The sequence below is a fragment of the Triturus cristatus genome, chromosome 2_2 (genome assembly GCF_964204655.1).
Source record: "Triturus cristatus chromosome 2_2, aTriCri1.1, whole genome shotgun sequence".
NCBI lineage: Eukaryota > Metazoa > Chordata > Amphibia > Caudata > Salamandridae > Triturus > Triturus cristatus.
This window is the reverse complement of record NC_140582.1, coordinates 921268075-921284025: the sequence shown is the minus strand read 5'-3', so window position 1 is coordinate 921284025 and position 15951 is coordinate 921268075. Positions and strand designations below refer to the sequence as shown.

General features: G+C 41.6%; 1 protein-coding gene across 2 annotated transcripts in view; it reads left to right on the top strand.

The window, feature by feature from the left end:
• Positions 1–15951, top strand: part of SLC34A2 (solute carrier family 34 member 2) — a 156668-nt gene that overhangs the window by 54380 nt on the left and 86337 nt on the right. For both annotated transcript variants that reach the window (XM_085642312.1, XM_085642311.1), the window contains one exon: positions 4990–5185. In XM_085642312.1, the coding sequence (XP_085498438.1) occupies positions 4990–5185 (196 nt within the window). The remainder of the gene's footprint in view (positions 1–4989; positions 5186–15951) is intronic.

Below are 15951 nucleotides of genomic sequence, written 5' to 3'. Positions count from 1 at the left end.
CCAGTAGGGCATGACTGCAGCTTTTGAGGGCACCAACACACCAGATACCTTCTGCAGCGGAAATGTTTCAAGCGGTAACAGGATGAATTGTTGGCACAGAGGCAACACACTTTTGGTCAGATGAGCTTGGTAGGTTGGTCTCGGTCCTCTGGAGGTCTTTGATACCAAAATGTTTCTAAGTCTAATGTTTGAGGAAAAGTTAGAATAAGTTTGACACCAGACAAGGGCCCAGGACCTTGGGCACAGCACCTTGGACTCAAGACTCCAGCAGAGGCCAGCAGCAGAGTCCAGGGCAGGTTCAGGTGGAACTGGTCAGCTGGGAAGTTGCAGGAATGTAGGATGTTGTGTCCCTGTAGCTTGAACACGCCGGCTTTGTGAGAAATAGGGTTGTTGGTTCAGTGGTGTGTTAACCCTGCTCAATCAACAGCCACAATCCTTATCAGGGTAAACCACAAAAGTCACTAAATGAACCTGTGCTTAATCCTCTGGTAGCTTGGCTCAAAAGCAGAAAGGCATAACAAAAGGTAATAAAGTGAAAACACAACACAAGAAAAATCCCATACCAATTTAGAACAGTAAAGTGAAATTTATTAAATTATTTCAGTTATGAATTTTAAAGTTTAAGGTAAAACAGTATTAGTACCAACCATGTAAATATAGTCGTGTGGGACAGGGTCAAAGTAAAAAACATATGGCTGACCGGAGTGGAGCGCAGGTAGGATGCAAAAAGTGGATTGCGACTGGTCAGCACTTACCTTCTGACTCAGAAGACATTTTGAAGAAAATGTTCTGGGAAGATAAAGTTCAGCAGGGCAAGGCTGCAGGCGGTATCAGAGCAGGAGGCATCCTCATCAGGGAGCAGATGGATGAAATTGCAGTGAAGATTTCTGCATTGAGACTCGGTCTCTTTTTTATGGAAGTTGAAAATGTCCAGCAAGATGAGGCAGGGGGCTGTAGCTGATGAGAGTTCCATGAGGCCGGACACCCTCTGGGTGAAGGACTGCTGAACAGGATTTTCTGCTTCAGAGAACGTCATAATGTAACAATGTCCTTTGGGACTCATTCAACGGTGGTACCATCTTATGTGTCCTAGGCGGAATCCAGGGTTACTCTGACTTATTCATCAGACCAAAATTAATTACAAAGAAGGCAAAACACAGCACTGATATAGTTTGCATATAGTTTGCATCTTGTAATGTTTTGGCTCCAGTCAAGTGTAACAATCGTTATGTTGCCAAGTTCAATTGGCAGTTTAAAACTGCATTCAGGCTGCAGTGGCAGACCTGAAATATGTTTTTAAGGGGCTTCTTACGTGGGTGGCACAATAAGTGCTGCAGGCCCACTAGTAACATTTGTATTACAGACTCTAAGGTTGTGGTATACCACTTTAGTAGAGATTTATAAGTAAATGAAATATGCCAAACAGGTGTACGCCAGGTTTACCACTTTCAAGAGAGAGAGCAGAAGCAATTTAGCACTGGTTAGTAGTGGCAATGTGCACAGAGTCCTAGTGCCCAAAAAATCGAATTTGAGTAAAAAGTGGAGGGTAAAGGCTAAAAGTCTGGGGGTTACCCTGCAGTGAAGGCCAAGTCCAACATGACCTCCTTCCAGCCTAAAGCTATGGTAGAATAATCAGTAATATGATGGGCTTCCTAGCTCAGGCGATAGAATGTGGAAAATAGCCCTCTACTGCAGAGGCACTTGTCAGACCTACGCCCTTCTGAACTCAGTCAGAGACCTCTGCCTACACTCTTCTGAACCACTGAACTGCCCCATTAGGCACCCGTGGACCCCATCTGTTCAGCACCTAATCTTAATTTGCTCCCAGACTCAACCCAGTACGCAGACAGTACCACCGGGGCCAACAAAGTGATTGGCCCATTCCACCACTTTGATCAGACTTCTGTCCCCAACCCGAGGAAAACCCTGCCCATAAGGACAGAAACCAACAGAAGCCACAAACGGCTGTCAGTGTTCAGAGCCAGGCCCCAGGAAGTGTCTTAGCGTGGAAAGCAACAGCCCGGTCTGTTTTCTGATGAAGTGATGACTTCCACGCGCAGGGATCATGAGCCTGCCAACTACAGAAGACTAGGGCATGTTCTAGCACCTGCCCCTGGGGACAACCTCCCCATAAGCCCACATTGGCCACTCCTGTAGAGTTTCCACCTGGGGGTGGTGTCCTGGTACAGACCAGGTCCCCTAGTTTGTGTCCCAACTGGGAGCACTCAAAGCACCAATTTTGGAAATGGGGGAACCCTGGGCACCACCCACTAGAATCTCTTCTTCTATCCTTAGAAGGAGTATGGGAACCTTTTCCTCCCCCACTATTCTGTGAACTGTCTGGGTCACTGTTGATCTCCCCCTCACGCTACTGGAGGGAACCTGAACCACTCCCCTCAGGATCACTCACAGGTACCTTCTCAGACACTTTGGTACTAATCCAGAGGTCTGCCTACTTTACAAGCTCCCTGGAGTCAGTGAGTTTGCGGTCAGTCAGGTTTTGGGAAGCGCTAGAAAACAATGACTGAACATGTTCTTTCATACAACTAACTGGTACAGCTCCTGATAAGTGTTTACCTCAGTACCCTTCACTGTGGAGCTGTGATTAGTAAGGCTTGCCTATGTGACCAAAGAATTCTAAATGACATCAGATAGAATGCTGGGGAGAGAGATGGGGAGGAGAAAGATGTAACTGCTGGTATTGCTGGAGATGTCACTGAAATGAAGACGACTTAAGAGGACAGGTAGGGGGTATTCCTCTGGTTCTGGGACCAAGGGAAAAAGATGCTCCTCTCTCACCAGATCTGGAGCTGTTTCAAAGTTGCCTTACTAAGCCTCTATTTCCTCCTCATCCAGTAAATACTCTTCATCATCATCCTCCTGTGCAGCAGCTTGCATTATGCAGACCTACCCCAAGACTCTGGTGACTATCTGGAGTCCACCTCTTTGTCCTGCATACAAAAGGGATAGCAGGTCTAATCTTTTAGACTCTGATCAGGTCACAGACACAATGTCCAGTCCTCTTCTCTTCTTCCACAGGTCTAGATAGTGTTCGATGAGTGTTGAAGTTATTCCTGGCACCAGTCTGTGGGTGGGGGTGACTCCTGGCACCTCCCTAACCAATAGGGCAATAGGTCCTGGGGCTACCCTACCCACTTAAGAAGCACCTCCTGGGTGCCCTACTGGAAATAATTCCTAAGTCTAAGATCCATATTAGTGGTGTAGCCAGGGAAATGAGCAACTCCTCCTCTGTGATTACTCTAAACCAATTGTGGGGTAGCTCCACTCCCACTGGGATCGATGCATGCCTGACTGGGGGAACAGAGAAGGGCCCTGCCCAGGTGTTTGCTAACACTTGCTTGTGACAAGCTCTTTGAAGTTAATTAATTTCCTGGGTATAGCCCTGTTGGTCTTCCTGCTGGAGAACCAGAACAACTCCCCAGACCTTTGTCTAAGCCCGTAGCAAATTCTCACCTTATCAAGGGGGCTATTCTGCTCTTGGATGAGAGTTGGAGCTAATGTAAATGGACTTCTAGAGGCTTCAAGCTGGTAAAGGTAACTTTCTAAAAGTACCTTTTCCAAAATATTTATTAGAAATATCCAGGAATGCCATTTGTGGGTGTTTCCTAGCTGGAGAAAACATTATTAAATTTTGTATTGTATCCCAATGCTTTCTTGTGGAACAGCTAACCCTGTGACAGTGAAAATAGATTTGGGACGTTTTCCCCGTAAAGACATGTTTAACTTTAAACATTTTTATGTCTTTTTAGTGTACTTTTAAATACTTTTTGCCCTGCCTGGCTGTAATGCTTATTTAGGGGTTATTTATTAATATTTAAAAGAAAGGTTTAGGCCTTTCAAGAGGGGTAATTTTAACTTGTTGAATTTGCACAGCCAGGTTATAAATTGTAGGCCTGCAGTTATATTTGCACTGTCACTAGATTGGTTGGCACAGAGTGTCCTGCAGCCCACTGGTGACCTATAACCTACAGTCCCTGGCTACTCCCTTGTACCATTTACTAGGGATTTATAGGTATGTTAAATATGCCAATAACAGGTATAATAATTTCATCATGTTGAAAGGAGGAGCTCAGGCACTTTACCACTGGTTAGCAGGGGCAAAATGCACAGAGTTCTACAGTCATGAAAAACACTCAAGGTAAAAATCTGCGGGCAACCATGTAAAAGATGGTCATTTCTAACACGTATATATTCTTACCTCCACAATAGTCTGGTCCGCAACCGACTGGGCATGTCATTTTGATAGGTCAGTATTTAGATCTCAATAGTCTGGTAGTAAACTCTTGGAAGTATGTCCATCTTGACTCTAGCTCCCTGCCACTCTGTGAGTTAAAGTGTATTTTCTTTTAATTTAACAGATGATTGGAAATACATGGATAATTGTAATTTGCTTTCTGGTTGTAAATGAAAGCTCTCTCTGGTTTTCCCTAGCCAATTTCATTATAAACTTGTATCTCTTGCACAACAGAAATGAGGACAGCCTGGAGGGCGTCTGAAGATAGGATCACATTCTGGATTGTTAAACCAGTTCCACTGAACCTCTTGTAACACATGTAATCCAAGTGACAAATGCAATATGGTTCTAATAATGTATGACATTTACTATCAAACTCCACTTTGAAACTTTCATAGGCTTTCTGGCAGTGATGGTTTAAGAAAAAGTTTATAATAGTTTCCCTATTTTAGAATGAATATACATCATTTGAAGAGTCCATGCTCCAAAGACTCTGGGATAGTGTCTGTTGACAGGGTTAACACTGTGTGTGGTCTATTTAATATCTTGTCATAATCAGGCAAAACTAACCCCTACAAACTTTATTTCCTCACTCCATTTATAGGTTTATGTAGACCTACAACAATGGCCATAAACAAACCATACCATGCAAACCATACCATGTAGTGTGATCAAGCTCATGCTTTTATTTGTTTTATAGTGTTCAGGAAAAAAAAATTGTCTTCTCTCTCTAGGGCTTTTGCTGGGGCAACGGTCCATGATTTTTTCAACTGGCTCTCTGTGCTAGTGCTGTTACCAATTGAAGTCGCTAGTAGCTACCTCTATTACCTCACTGGAGTTATTGTGGAGACCTTCAACATTAAGAGTGGCAACGATGCTCCAGACATTCTGAAAGTCATCACAGATCCCTTCACAAAGCTTTTTGTTCAGGTACAGTATCTAAAAGAACTTTCAGAATGATACTTGCCAGCGTAACACTCTTCCCAACTATTTACAGTAGGTTTTGAAAATGTTTAAAGATGCAAAAATTGTTCTGATTAATCAAAGGTTTGCAATTAACAAAGCTAAAAGACAAGAATCATTTATATACAATAAGACTAGACATGTCAAGCATAATAATCATCAGTGTACCTAAAGGCTCTGTGATAATATCACACATTTTTACCTCTTGAGTTAAATTCATTTGTATAATCACTTTTCATCTTGAAGTGGTATTTAGGGTCATATGTCCAAGACTCAGCATCAAAGATATAATGTGGTTTAAAATTGGTGAATTGATTTGAAAATACAACTTACACTACTACTCTGCATTGTATACTCACATTCATCTTCCTCTTGTTCCTCATTTGCCTACCTTAGCCAGTTCCACACTTATTTAGGAAATAATTTATGTTGTTTAGCAGCAATCTGACTAGAGGAAGCTAACACCTTGTAGATATTCAAGCACTGGATCCCCGCTCTCTTAACCTCCATCAAAACTGTTGGAGATGCTACACAGTACTTAAAGGGGAGGGAAATGGGGCTCACCGGGTGGGTCTACTCTGGAGTAGCATGTATTTGTTTGAGAAAAGAAAACAGCATTATCGTTGAACATAAAGGAATAATCACTATGACAGACATCAATGACAAATGGTCTGCTTGCCCATTACTTACTCAAGATCAGCTTCAGCGATTCCTGGTTGGGTTCAGATTGGACCGTCCTAACTATTATTCTAGCAAATAGTGGCATAAACAGGATAAACAGCCAAAGAAAGTTGAGGAAGACACAGGAGGAGGAGAATGAAGTAGGTGGTGCTCTGAGTCATGTTATCCTGCTAAGGAATGAGGGTACTTTGTGGAATGCCTGACTGCTGAAGCTACTGTGTTGCTTGCCACAATTCTGCCTGTTGACTGATTCCTTGTGTTAGCGAATGATCTGCCGGAGGAGTGGCAGTAGGTGTAATGTTGGTGGTGCACAGTGTCTGATTGGGGTATGCAGTGCTAGTGTGGAACACGGTCCCGGAGTTCTGCAGGGCCGCAGACAGTGTATATAAAAGTTAAATTTTACTGACTGCATACTGCTTTTGGCTGGAAAGGCAATGCATTCAGTGTTCGAGGCTGGCAAGGAACGTTTATGCACACCAGGGGCTGAATTATGTATAAGGCATAATTCCCTAGTCTATGCTAGTCTATGCTGCAGAGCACCTTCAAATGGATGTGCAAGGCACACCTTTGGTCTGTGTTCCCTATCACAGTTAATATGTTCCCCTGGACAGCCAGTAACTCAGTCATGCCTTGGTGGCAGAGCATTAGTATAAAACTGGCTGTTTGGAGCAGTCAGTATGCTTTTCACATTGTAGACAGCAACATGGCCTGTTTTTCAAAGGAGGACAGAGATTACCCTGAAGGGGAATATCTGAGGGGGTTCATTAGGCCTTTTTCCCCCTTTCAGGGGGCTTTCACAGGTGAAGCAATGGATGTGAGCCACCACCTGACATTTCCTTTGTGCCAGCATCTATAATAGATGACTGTAACAGAGGCAAGGTGCTCCCGCTTTTGCATGAGACTATGCTCCCAAGCAAATGAGGTAATACCGCTAGTAGATCATTCTACAAGTGTTTTGGCATGCTCTGTATTACAGAAGGGACGGTGGAAGTGCCTGCAGCCTCTTCTGTAATACCAGAGTGCCCTGAGGCACAGAAATCGGTTGCACATGCCCATTAGGCCCTGGGGCACTTTATGTAATAAGGCCCCTGGATGGCTTCCAGGGTGTTGTGTACGGTCTGGAGCTGATCCTTGTAAATGCCTTAGAAAGGCTATTGGTTCTACAGGTGAGCAGGATTTATTATGATTCAAAAACACCAAGATGTGTGCATTCTCACTTTCCTGTCTAAAAAATGAAGCTTTCAGGAATGGCTTTCAGAAACGTAAGGAAAACACCACCTGGTACCAGGGCCGTGTACTAGTCGTCCAGTCTGTCTAAATGTCTATTTACAAGAAAATGTGTCCTTTTAATCTTATTGTTTTGCTAAAATTAAACCATTGATGATGAGTGAAGGGGACATTCTGTGTGAGCCAGGTATGTGTATTATTTACTGGCCCTTTAGCACTGTCATTACTAGTAGACTTGGCTGCTTGAAAGTAATTGGTCTGTAAACATTGTCATGTTTTTCAGTAAAGTTTTAAATCACATTGTTTAATAAGATCATAAAAAGATGTCTATCTGGTACTGCATTTTCATTGTTTTCCACCCACATTATGTTTGTGTTCGGTGTAAAATGAAAACTGTATCAGTCTTTTTCCTCTGGTGAACTGGGACATCTCCCATTCTCGCTTTCTCAACCAAGGCACCCCGCCACAACCTAGCCTCAGAGTTCCAGACACCTTTCTCTTCCCAATCTTCCCAGCCCTGCGTTTGGAGTTAGGAGTCAATAATCAATTACCTCCTTATTGCAAATTGCTCTTGCACCATGGTAATAAAAAAATCTAGAAAACAAAATCGGAAAATCCAGACCACGAATTCAACTATGTCTTTACTCACAGCCCTCACATGAAAAGAGGTCTGGATTTCCTTTCCACACTGTGTATATGACACATGCAGTGTTTGCAGCCTGGCCCTTTCCCTTGTAGAGTAAATAGTGGATTAGACTGAACGCTGATGTGTGCCGTGCATTGTAAAAGTTGCTGTCTTTTAGCATGCTTTCTTTGCAGCTGAGCCACCAAGTGCTCCTGACTTCAGTTACTCTCCATCTCCACAAACGAAAGAGACACATTTCAGGATGAAGTCCTTTGGAACATTTAAGCTATTTAATTAATTTCAGGAGTAAGGATCACATCTGCTTAAGAGCTCCTGTTTCCTTCACTGACCTGCCTCCATGCAACTTCCCCCTTATGGATACCATCACATCTACTTTTTCTTCTCTTGCAGCCTACACTTCCACACTCACGCACTTACAGACACTTTTCTAAATTCAACGGAGGCCACCCATTGTCCACACTATATTCTGTTTAATGCATTTGCACTTCTCCCACAAATCAATCTGACGATGTCAACTTAATTTTTTGCCTCCAGCTACAAATTCCTACACATTTTCTTAATATTTAAAATGTTTAAGTTTATATTTTGCTTCTTTATTTACAAACACTTTATTAATATTAATACATTAATATTATGTTACTATTTTGCAATATTACTAATAGTCAATATTAGTCATATGCATTATGTAATTTCAAAGCCATTGCGGACCCCCTGAATAGGTGTCACAGACCTCCAGGTGTCCCAGACTACAGGATGTGAACCTGTGCTCTATGTAATTCATTTTTCATCACACTTCATCACTTAAAATGCCTTTTTTTAGACAACTGTCAGATGTTGCATTTCAATTTCAGTGTTTCAGTAGAATTTAGGAAGTTCTAGATTGGAGATTAGTTGTGATTCTTTATTTTTATAGTAGAGTTCATATTATTAGTATTTTATAATTGTACAAAGTTTTACCTGAATCTGTCACTATTTATGTTTGTTGAGTAAATGTGCTCTATATAATTAGAGTTTCTGGTTTTATAGTATTTAGTTTGTAACATTTTCATCTGTATTTATCTATATTTATTTTGTGGCCATCTTATCAGTATTTATCCACATTTAGGGCCTCATGTAGGTAACATACTATTTACCGATTCATAAATACCGAATTTTACCGATTCGGTATTTATGAATCGGTAAATAGTATGTAGGTAAATAATCGGTAATTATTACCGATTCGGTAAATATTGGTAATTATGAATCGGTATTTACCGAATCGGTAATAATGCATCCCTTCCCATTCATTCCTATGGGCCTGGAGGCCCATAGGAATGAATGGGAAGCCAGTTACTATTACCGATTCGGTAAATACCGAATCGGTAATAGGGGAGGCATTATCATGGGTGGTAGGGTGTCACATTGACACCCTGTTGCACCCCTGATTCGTGCATGTGTGCACATGTGGCGCACATACATGCCCTAAGGGCATGTATGTCTGCCACATGGCACTTTACAAATAGCACAAAAATGCTTTTTGTAAGGTATTCGTCATTTACCATCAACTTGTAGTTGGTGGTAAATAACGAATCCAGACACCAATAATGCACTCACTTGAGTGCCCCCTACATTGTATTTCTGGATTCGGTATTTACCGAATCGGTATTTTACCAATTTCTTAAAATTCCGATTCGGTAAATACCGAATCCCGAAATCAGCCACCTACATCTCAAGTGCCTCAATACCGGTCGGTAACGGGATATTTACCGATTTTCGGCCGTTACCGACCGGTATTGAGGTACCTACATGAGGCCCTTAGTTTGCATTTTGTGAATAAATGAAGTTGTAACATCATAGATTTCTGCATTTAGTATAAACATGCACTCATACTGATATGCTTGCTGTGTTTTAGCAAATTAGGCAGACACATTTAACATAAGTCCATCTACAGGTGAATATTAGCATTGCACTACACGTGTATGTTTACTTATACTGTTATTTGAAGAAATCTCATCCTGTGTATTTTACTCCCCTTTTACTTCGCAAATATATACAAATACATTAAAAATGCTTTTACTTCGCAATTAATTATTATGCATAGTTACAACGTGTTATTGGTACTTTAAAACAAAAACTTAATCGAAATAGTAACCTATCCCCTGGCACGCACCCTGAACCCTAAAAATACCATCTACACCCCAAAACCCTATCTCACCCTGACCCCTAAAAATATCCCAGTACCCCAAAACCTAAAGGCACCCTGAACCCTAAAATTACCCCCTACACCCCATAACCCTAACCCACTCTGACACCTAATATTACCCCAGCCCCCAAAACCTAAACGCACCCTGAACCCCAAAAATACCCCAGCACCCCAAAACCTTAAACGCACCCTGAACCCTCAAAATACCCCATGCACCCCGAAACCCTAACCAACCCTGACCCCTAAAATTACCCCAGCACCCCAAAAACCTAAATGCACCGTGAACCCCAAAAATACCCCAGCACCCCAAAACCTTAAATGCACCCTGAACCCTCAACCCTCAAAATACCCCATTATACCCCATGCACCCCAAAACCTAAACCCACCCTGAACCCCAAAAATACCCCAGCACCCCAAAACTTTAAATGCACCCTGAACCCTAAAAATACCCCCTACACCCCAAAACCCTAACCAACCCTGAGCCCTAAAATTACCCCAGCACCCCAAAACCCAAATGCACCATGAACCCCAAAAATACCCCAGCACGCCAAAACCTTAAACGCACCCTGAACCCTCAAAATACCCCATGCACCCCAAAACCCTAACCCACTCTGACTCCTAAAAATACCCCTGTACCCCAAAACCTAAACGCACCCTGAACCCCAAAAATACCCCAGCACCCCAAAACCTTAAATGCAGCCTGAAACCTCAAAATACCCCATATACCCAAAAACCCTAACCCACCCTGACCTCTAAAAATACCACAGTACCCCAAAACCTAAACGCACCATGAACCCTAAAATTACCCTCCACACCTGAAAACCCTTACCAACCTCAACCCCTAAAATTACCCCAGCACACCAAAACCTAAACGCACCCTGAACCCCAAAAATACCTCAGCACCCCAAAACCTTAAATGAACCCTGAACCTTAAAAATACCCCCTACACCCCAAAACCTTGACGCCTAAAAATACCCCTGTACCCCAAAACTTTAATTTGCACAGTAACTCCATTATGCGTAGTAAGTGCATGCTAAGTAATGGACATGCGTAGTAAATGCATGCTAAGTAATTGCATCTGCGAACTAAAATATGCGTAGTAATGGCAATATGACGTAATGACCCCATAGTAAAGGTAGAATACCGTTATCAAATAATGAATTTCTAGCTTTTGATGTGTTTGTGAAGAGGGCTTCCAGGTAAAGTTCCATGTCGTATATTATGAAAGCACGTATCCTTCATATGGAGAGCAGTTGAAGCGGACAGCTTGTTAGGGACAGCTACAATGAATAGCAAAGGGAGGACTGTCTAGATATGGACATCAATTAAAATGGTTTGTTAGACCTCAGGGCATCAGGGTGATAAATGTAGGTTAAGTGACAGGCAATGAGAGTTTGTGAAAAGGTCAGGGCTGGACTGGGAACCACAACCGGCCCTGGCAAAGTGCTCGGCCGCCATCCATCCTCTGGGAAGGGGAGGGTGCGGGGGTGCCGCCGAGCTCTATGCCAGGGCCAGTTTTCGGCCGATTTTGTTACAGGGCCGAAACGGCCCTGTAACAAAAACGGCCCCCAGGGGCCCAAAAGCGGCCCCCACCCGTGCGACGCACTGGGGAATTGCCCGGTGCCCGCTATGGCCAGTCCGGCCCTGGAAAAGGTTGTCTACATACTCAATCTTGGGATGCCAAATTTTGAGACTTATGGTCCTAGTCAAAGAGTTATCAATGGATACAGTAGCCCTGAAGCAGGATAGACAAGCTAATAAAAAACTATAATTTGAGTTGTTTGAAAATATCCAGTACCTTATCCACCCTGGTAGGCCAATATCAGTGGGCCACAATATGTTAGGAGGTGACTTAAGTAGAGTTTCTGGAAAACAGCCAAAATATTAAAGTGGTTTTCAGGAATGTTGAGGTTAAAGAAAACTGCTCAGTCACAATACCTATGAGTGCTCATGTTGAAATATACAGATTACAGTTGATTAGCCTTAAATTACTTGCAGGCTGATGCTCCTTTCACAGAGTGTTGGGCATAGAATTAGCGGAGGCTTGACTGTCAAATGGAAAATTAAGAAATTACACTCCACCCATCTCCAGAATAGGCATGATGTAAATCTCTAACAGTCAATGTACAGATTAACTTAGTTTCAGGAGGGAAGACCCCTAGCTTCAATTAGGAGTAGACAAAAGCACATTCTCCCTAGAAATGCGAAGCTAAGAGACCTTGTGTAAATGTAAAGGAGAGATTCGAGGAAATTAAAGAATAATACAAGAAAGTATTATTTAAGGTAGTAAATTACATACTGGATACACAGCAACTTTCCAACAATGGGTTCTCCAACAGTTGCACTCTATAGCATTGTGCCTACATACAGGCTTCATGTAGGCTTTCTAAATTCAAACTGAAGAGTCTGGATAGATGTTGTGTCAGAGGATTATATATACACACTACAATATTGTATCATTGTGTTCAATCCACCAAAGTGCACTCTCATTACATTGCCTGTGTTTAAAGCAACATACGACCTGAAATAATTATTTAAGTCATGGAAACAAGATGTTAGTCTTCCTTGTCAAGAAAGGCCTGCTTCAGGACTCTAACTGCCACTGTTATGGAAGATGTAAACCAAATTAATCCATCCACAAGTTTGGATTTGGGCTGTTGATGATGACATCATTCCAGATGATCGGTCTGCCATCTAGCCCAGGAGTTAGCATAATTGATGTTGTTGTGAAAACTCTTTTTAACAAATATTTGGTGGTGAAAGCTGCCCAACTGTTTGTGGTCTTTCTGGACCTCAAAAAGTCTTTACCTCTGTCACTAGATCGAAACCATTGGGAAACCTCTATCTGCTAGGTGACCCCTATTTTTAAAATGTAATCTGAAAGTCCTTTGGAAAAATATGTGTCAGTGAAGATGTCCCTCTCTATGTAGGGTACCTAGTCTAGGCTGGATTATCGTCTCATTCATTCAATTTGTATTTGTTTCCTTTCTTACTTTTGTGCTGGGAAGAAGGGTTCTAATACTGTATATGCATCCATGGAGTATTTCCAGTCTTGTATCTGGATATGCTTCATCTGGCATGTTAGTATTTCAGCAAGATTTTTCTAAGCCTAAACCTGGGCAATCCCATTATAGTGAGGTTTGATAAAGTTATTTCTAGTTTCATTTGGAACATGGTCAATAAAACTAAAGTTTGGTAAAAACGGGATCAAGCAGGATCTTGATTTAAGTATTTTATTTTTCTTTAACTGGCTATGTAGCCTGTTGATATTCCAGTATATAACATTTAGTATATCAAACATTTTGACCAATGCAATTTAATACATAGAACAATATTTTAAATGCACACCGCAGGATAAAGAAGGTAGAAAGAGCAGTGAAACAAATAAATCACAATCATATCATTCTAATGATTTTAACACACCGAAACATCCAACCAAATGTCTTAAAATAAAAAGGTTAAAAACATTCTAATGTAATGAAAGGATCTATTGCTATAAGTACCTTAATTAGCATACTCAAATGCTAAATCTTATGGCTAATATTAAGGAAACTATTGACAGATGAAAAAAATAAATATATACATAATTACATCACCTGCTAAATTACACTGAAATACATTAACTATACAAATAACCTAAACATACTTAATGCATTAAAATATAAGAAATACAAGAAAATCTGCTGTGAACAAATCAGTCACACTTTACCTTACAATAGTCATAACTGGTTATAAATTGCCTAGGAATGCAAGAGTCAAAATAACAACCTGTATTAGGAGCAAATATTATTAGTGGAAAAAATAATGAAGAAGGGTATGGTACACTGATATTAAAAATCCATATAATTATATGCAGATTAGAACAGTCAAGTGAGCATAACAGAGGAAAAATCCCAAAACAACCTAACAAACCTGATTCACAAAGCCAATTATGGCTGCCAAGAATACAAAAGTAGATGCTTCTTAGGCATAAACGGCTTTACTGCTATGCAAATGTATGCCACACTAGCTTATAAATGCAATAGATGTAAACCCAAGACAAGGGTTGCAGATTAGGAGGAGCAAGATGTGGTTTGACTTGAAAAATTCTATAAACGTGCATGTTTGTTGGCATTCACAAACTCTTGTAAAATCTCTTCTCACCTGGAATCGATTGGATATGTTCTGTAGCCGAGAGCTGCATTCCTTCCCTTGCAAACTGGTAATGAGAATGACACTCCCCCAAACTTCGCGTGGGCATGATGAAAGAAGTTTTCCCCACAAAGAAAAACATAGAACCCAAAAAATGGACATTAACACATCAACTTAGGTTTCCTAATGTGGATAAAGGGCAAATGTCACATGACAGTTCTTGCAGTATACTATGCAAGTTGTCACTGGTGTAGATTTCTAGGAGTACTACTGAGAGTGTTTGGGAATTCCTAAGTATCATAAATTTACACCTGTGAATAGGATTGTGTGTATGGAATTTTGGGTCAGTCAAGCCCGCCAGGTTTAGCAGGTTGTGTACATACAGTAGAGAATGAGCTACACGTCAAACAGCAGTTATGCAGACTAGTGCTACATGATTAAAAACCAGGTGGATCAGCAAACTGTTATGCATGGTACAAATTGGTTAGTGTGATAAATAGACAGCACTAGACTAAAATATCTCCTAAAACTTTAAATCATTTTATAAAAAAATGGTTTAATTATTTTTGTACTTTAATAAAATAATGTAAAGTTTTTAAACCATACCACCAAAGACAGAGTAATAGTCTCAGTAAGCCATTGTGCTCTGAAAGTAAGTGTTACCATTTTACAAACAATATTACTAAAAGTATGTATTTCTCTGGATGAGGTAAGCTAGCTGTAGATAACTAATATGATTTGGTCATGAGTAGGCTGTCAGGGTGGAGGGGCAATACCATTGGCAAGGGGAGATCAAATCCTCTCGTAGTGGCAAAAAAATTGAGAATCTGAGACAATCTAAGACTTGAACAAAACGGTGTGCGAGTATTCCTGGTATTGTGTAACTGCTAGTGTGTGAGCGGTGTGAGATCACCGTGAGTGCTGATCTGTATGGGGTGTGAGAGTGCTTCCATCATTGTGTGATGTCAGCGGTGTTTGACTGCTAGTCTTAGCGTCTCTTCTGCCTTTTGGCTAGGTTCAAGTAATAGAAATACCATACAAATGCATGGAAGTTGTGAGAGTAGTGTTGACAAGACTGATAGTCTGTGAGATGGTAAGAATGCTGTCAGTGAGGGGTCAACAGTGCTTTTGGTAGTGTGTTAGAACTAGTTTGTGAGGGGTATGAGAGTGTATCTGGTACTCTGTGTGTGCCCTTTTCTATGATAGGTATGGTAGTGTTGTTTTTAGTGCAAGACTGCTAGTATGTGAGGGGTGTTAGAATGCTCCCAGAAATGTCTGACTGGTACTCTGAGGGGTGTGACAATGCTAATTTCCACCTTATAAGCTTTGACAGTCCTTTGTGTTATTGTTGAAGCCATAGTTGAATGCTCGCTGTTTGCTTTTTTTTTTTTTTATCTAGCCTGACGCTTGAAACAACACTTCAGCAATCATTTCTAAGGAGTCCACTTCTGTCACTTGTGAACCCTGATTTTCTGTTCTCCCTAACAAGAGTGCTTAGCGGTTGAGTGGAACATTAATGCCCAGGCTGCCCATTAGTTGCCTTTGAAGAACCTCCACCAAACCCCAGCAAAACCAGCACATCATGTGCATAGCCAGTTGTGCTTACTGCTGTCACTAAGCATCAGTTACACCAGTACCCCGGCCCCTTTACCTCAGGAACTCTTCGTGTTCGCAGGCACTCACTTTAAGCTGGTACTGCACTTCTAGCCTCCCATGACCCACTCAGTAACATTTTCTAGTAGGTGTTCTCCCTGCCTGACACCAGTCCCATCACTCTTCCAACATTGGTCACTCCAGTACCACTTCATGCCCGGACATATAGTGCGCATGTGCAGCAAGGTGCCCTCAAGACACAAGGGGCATGTG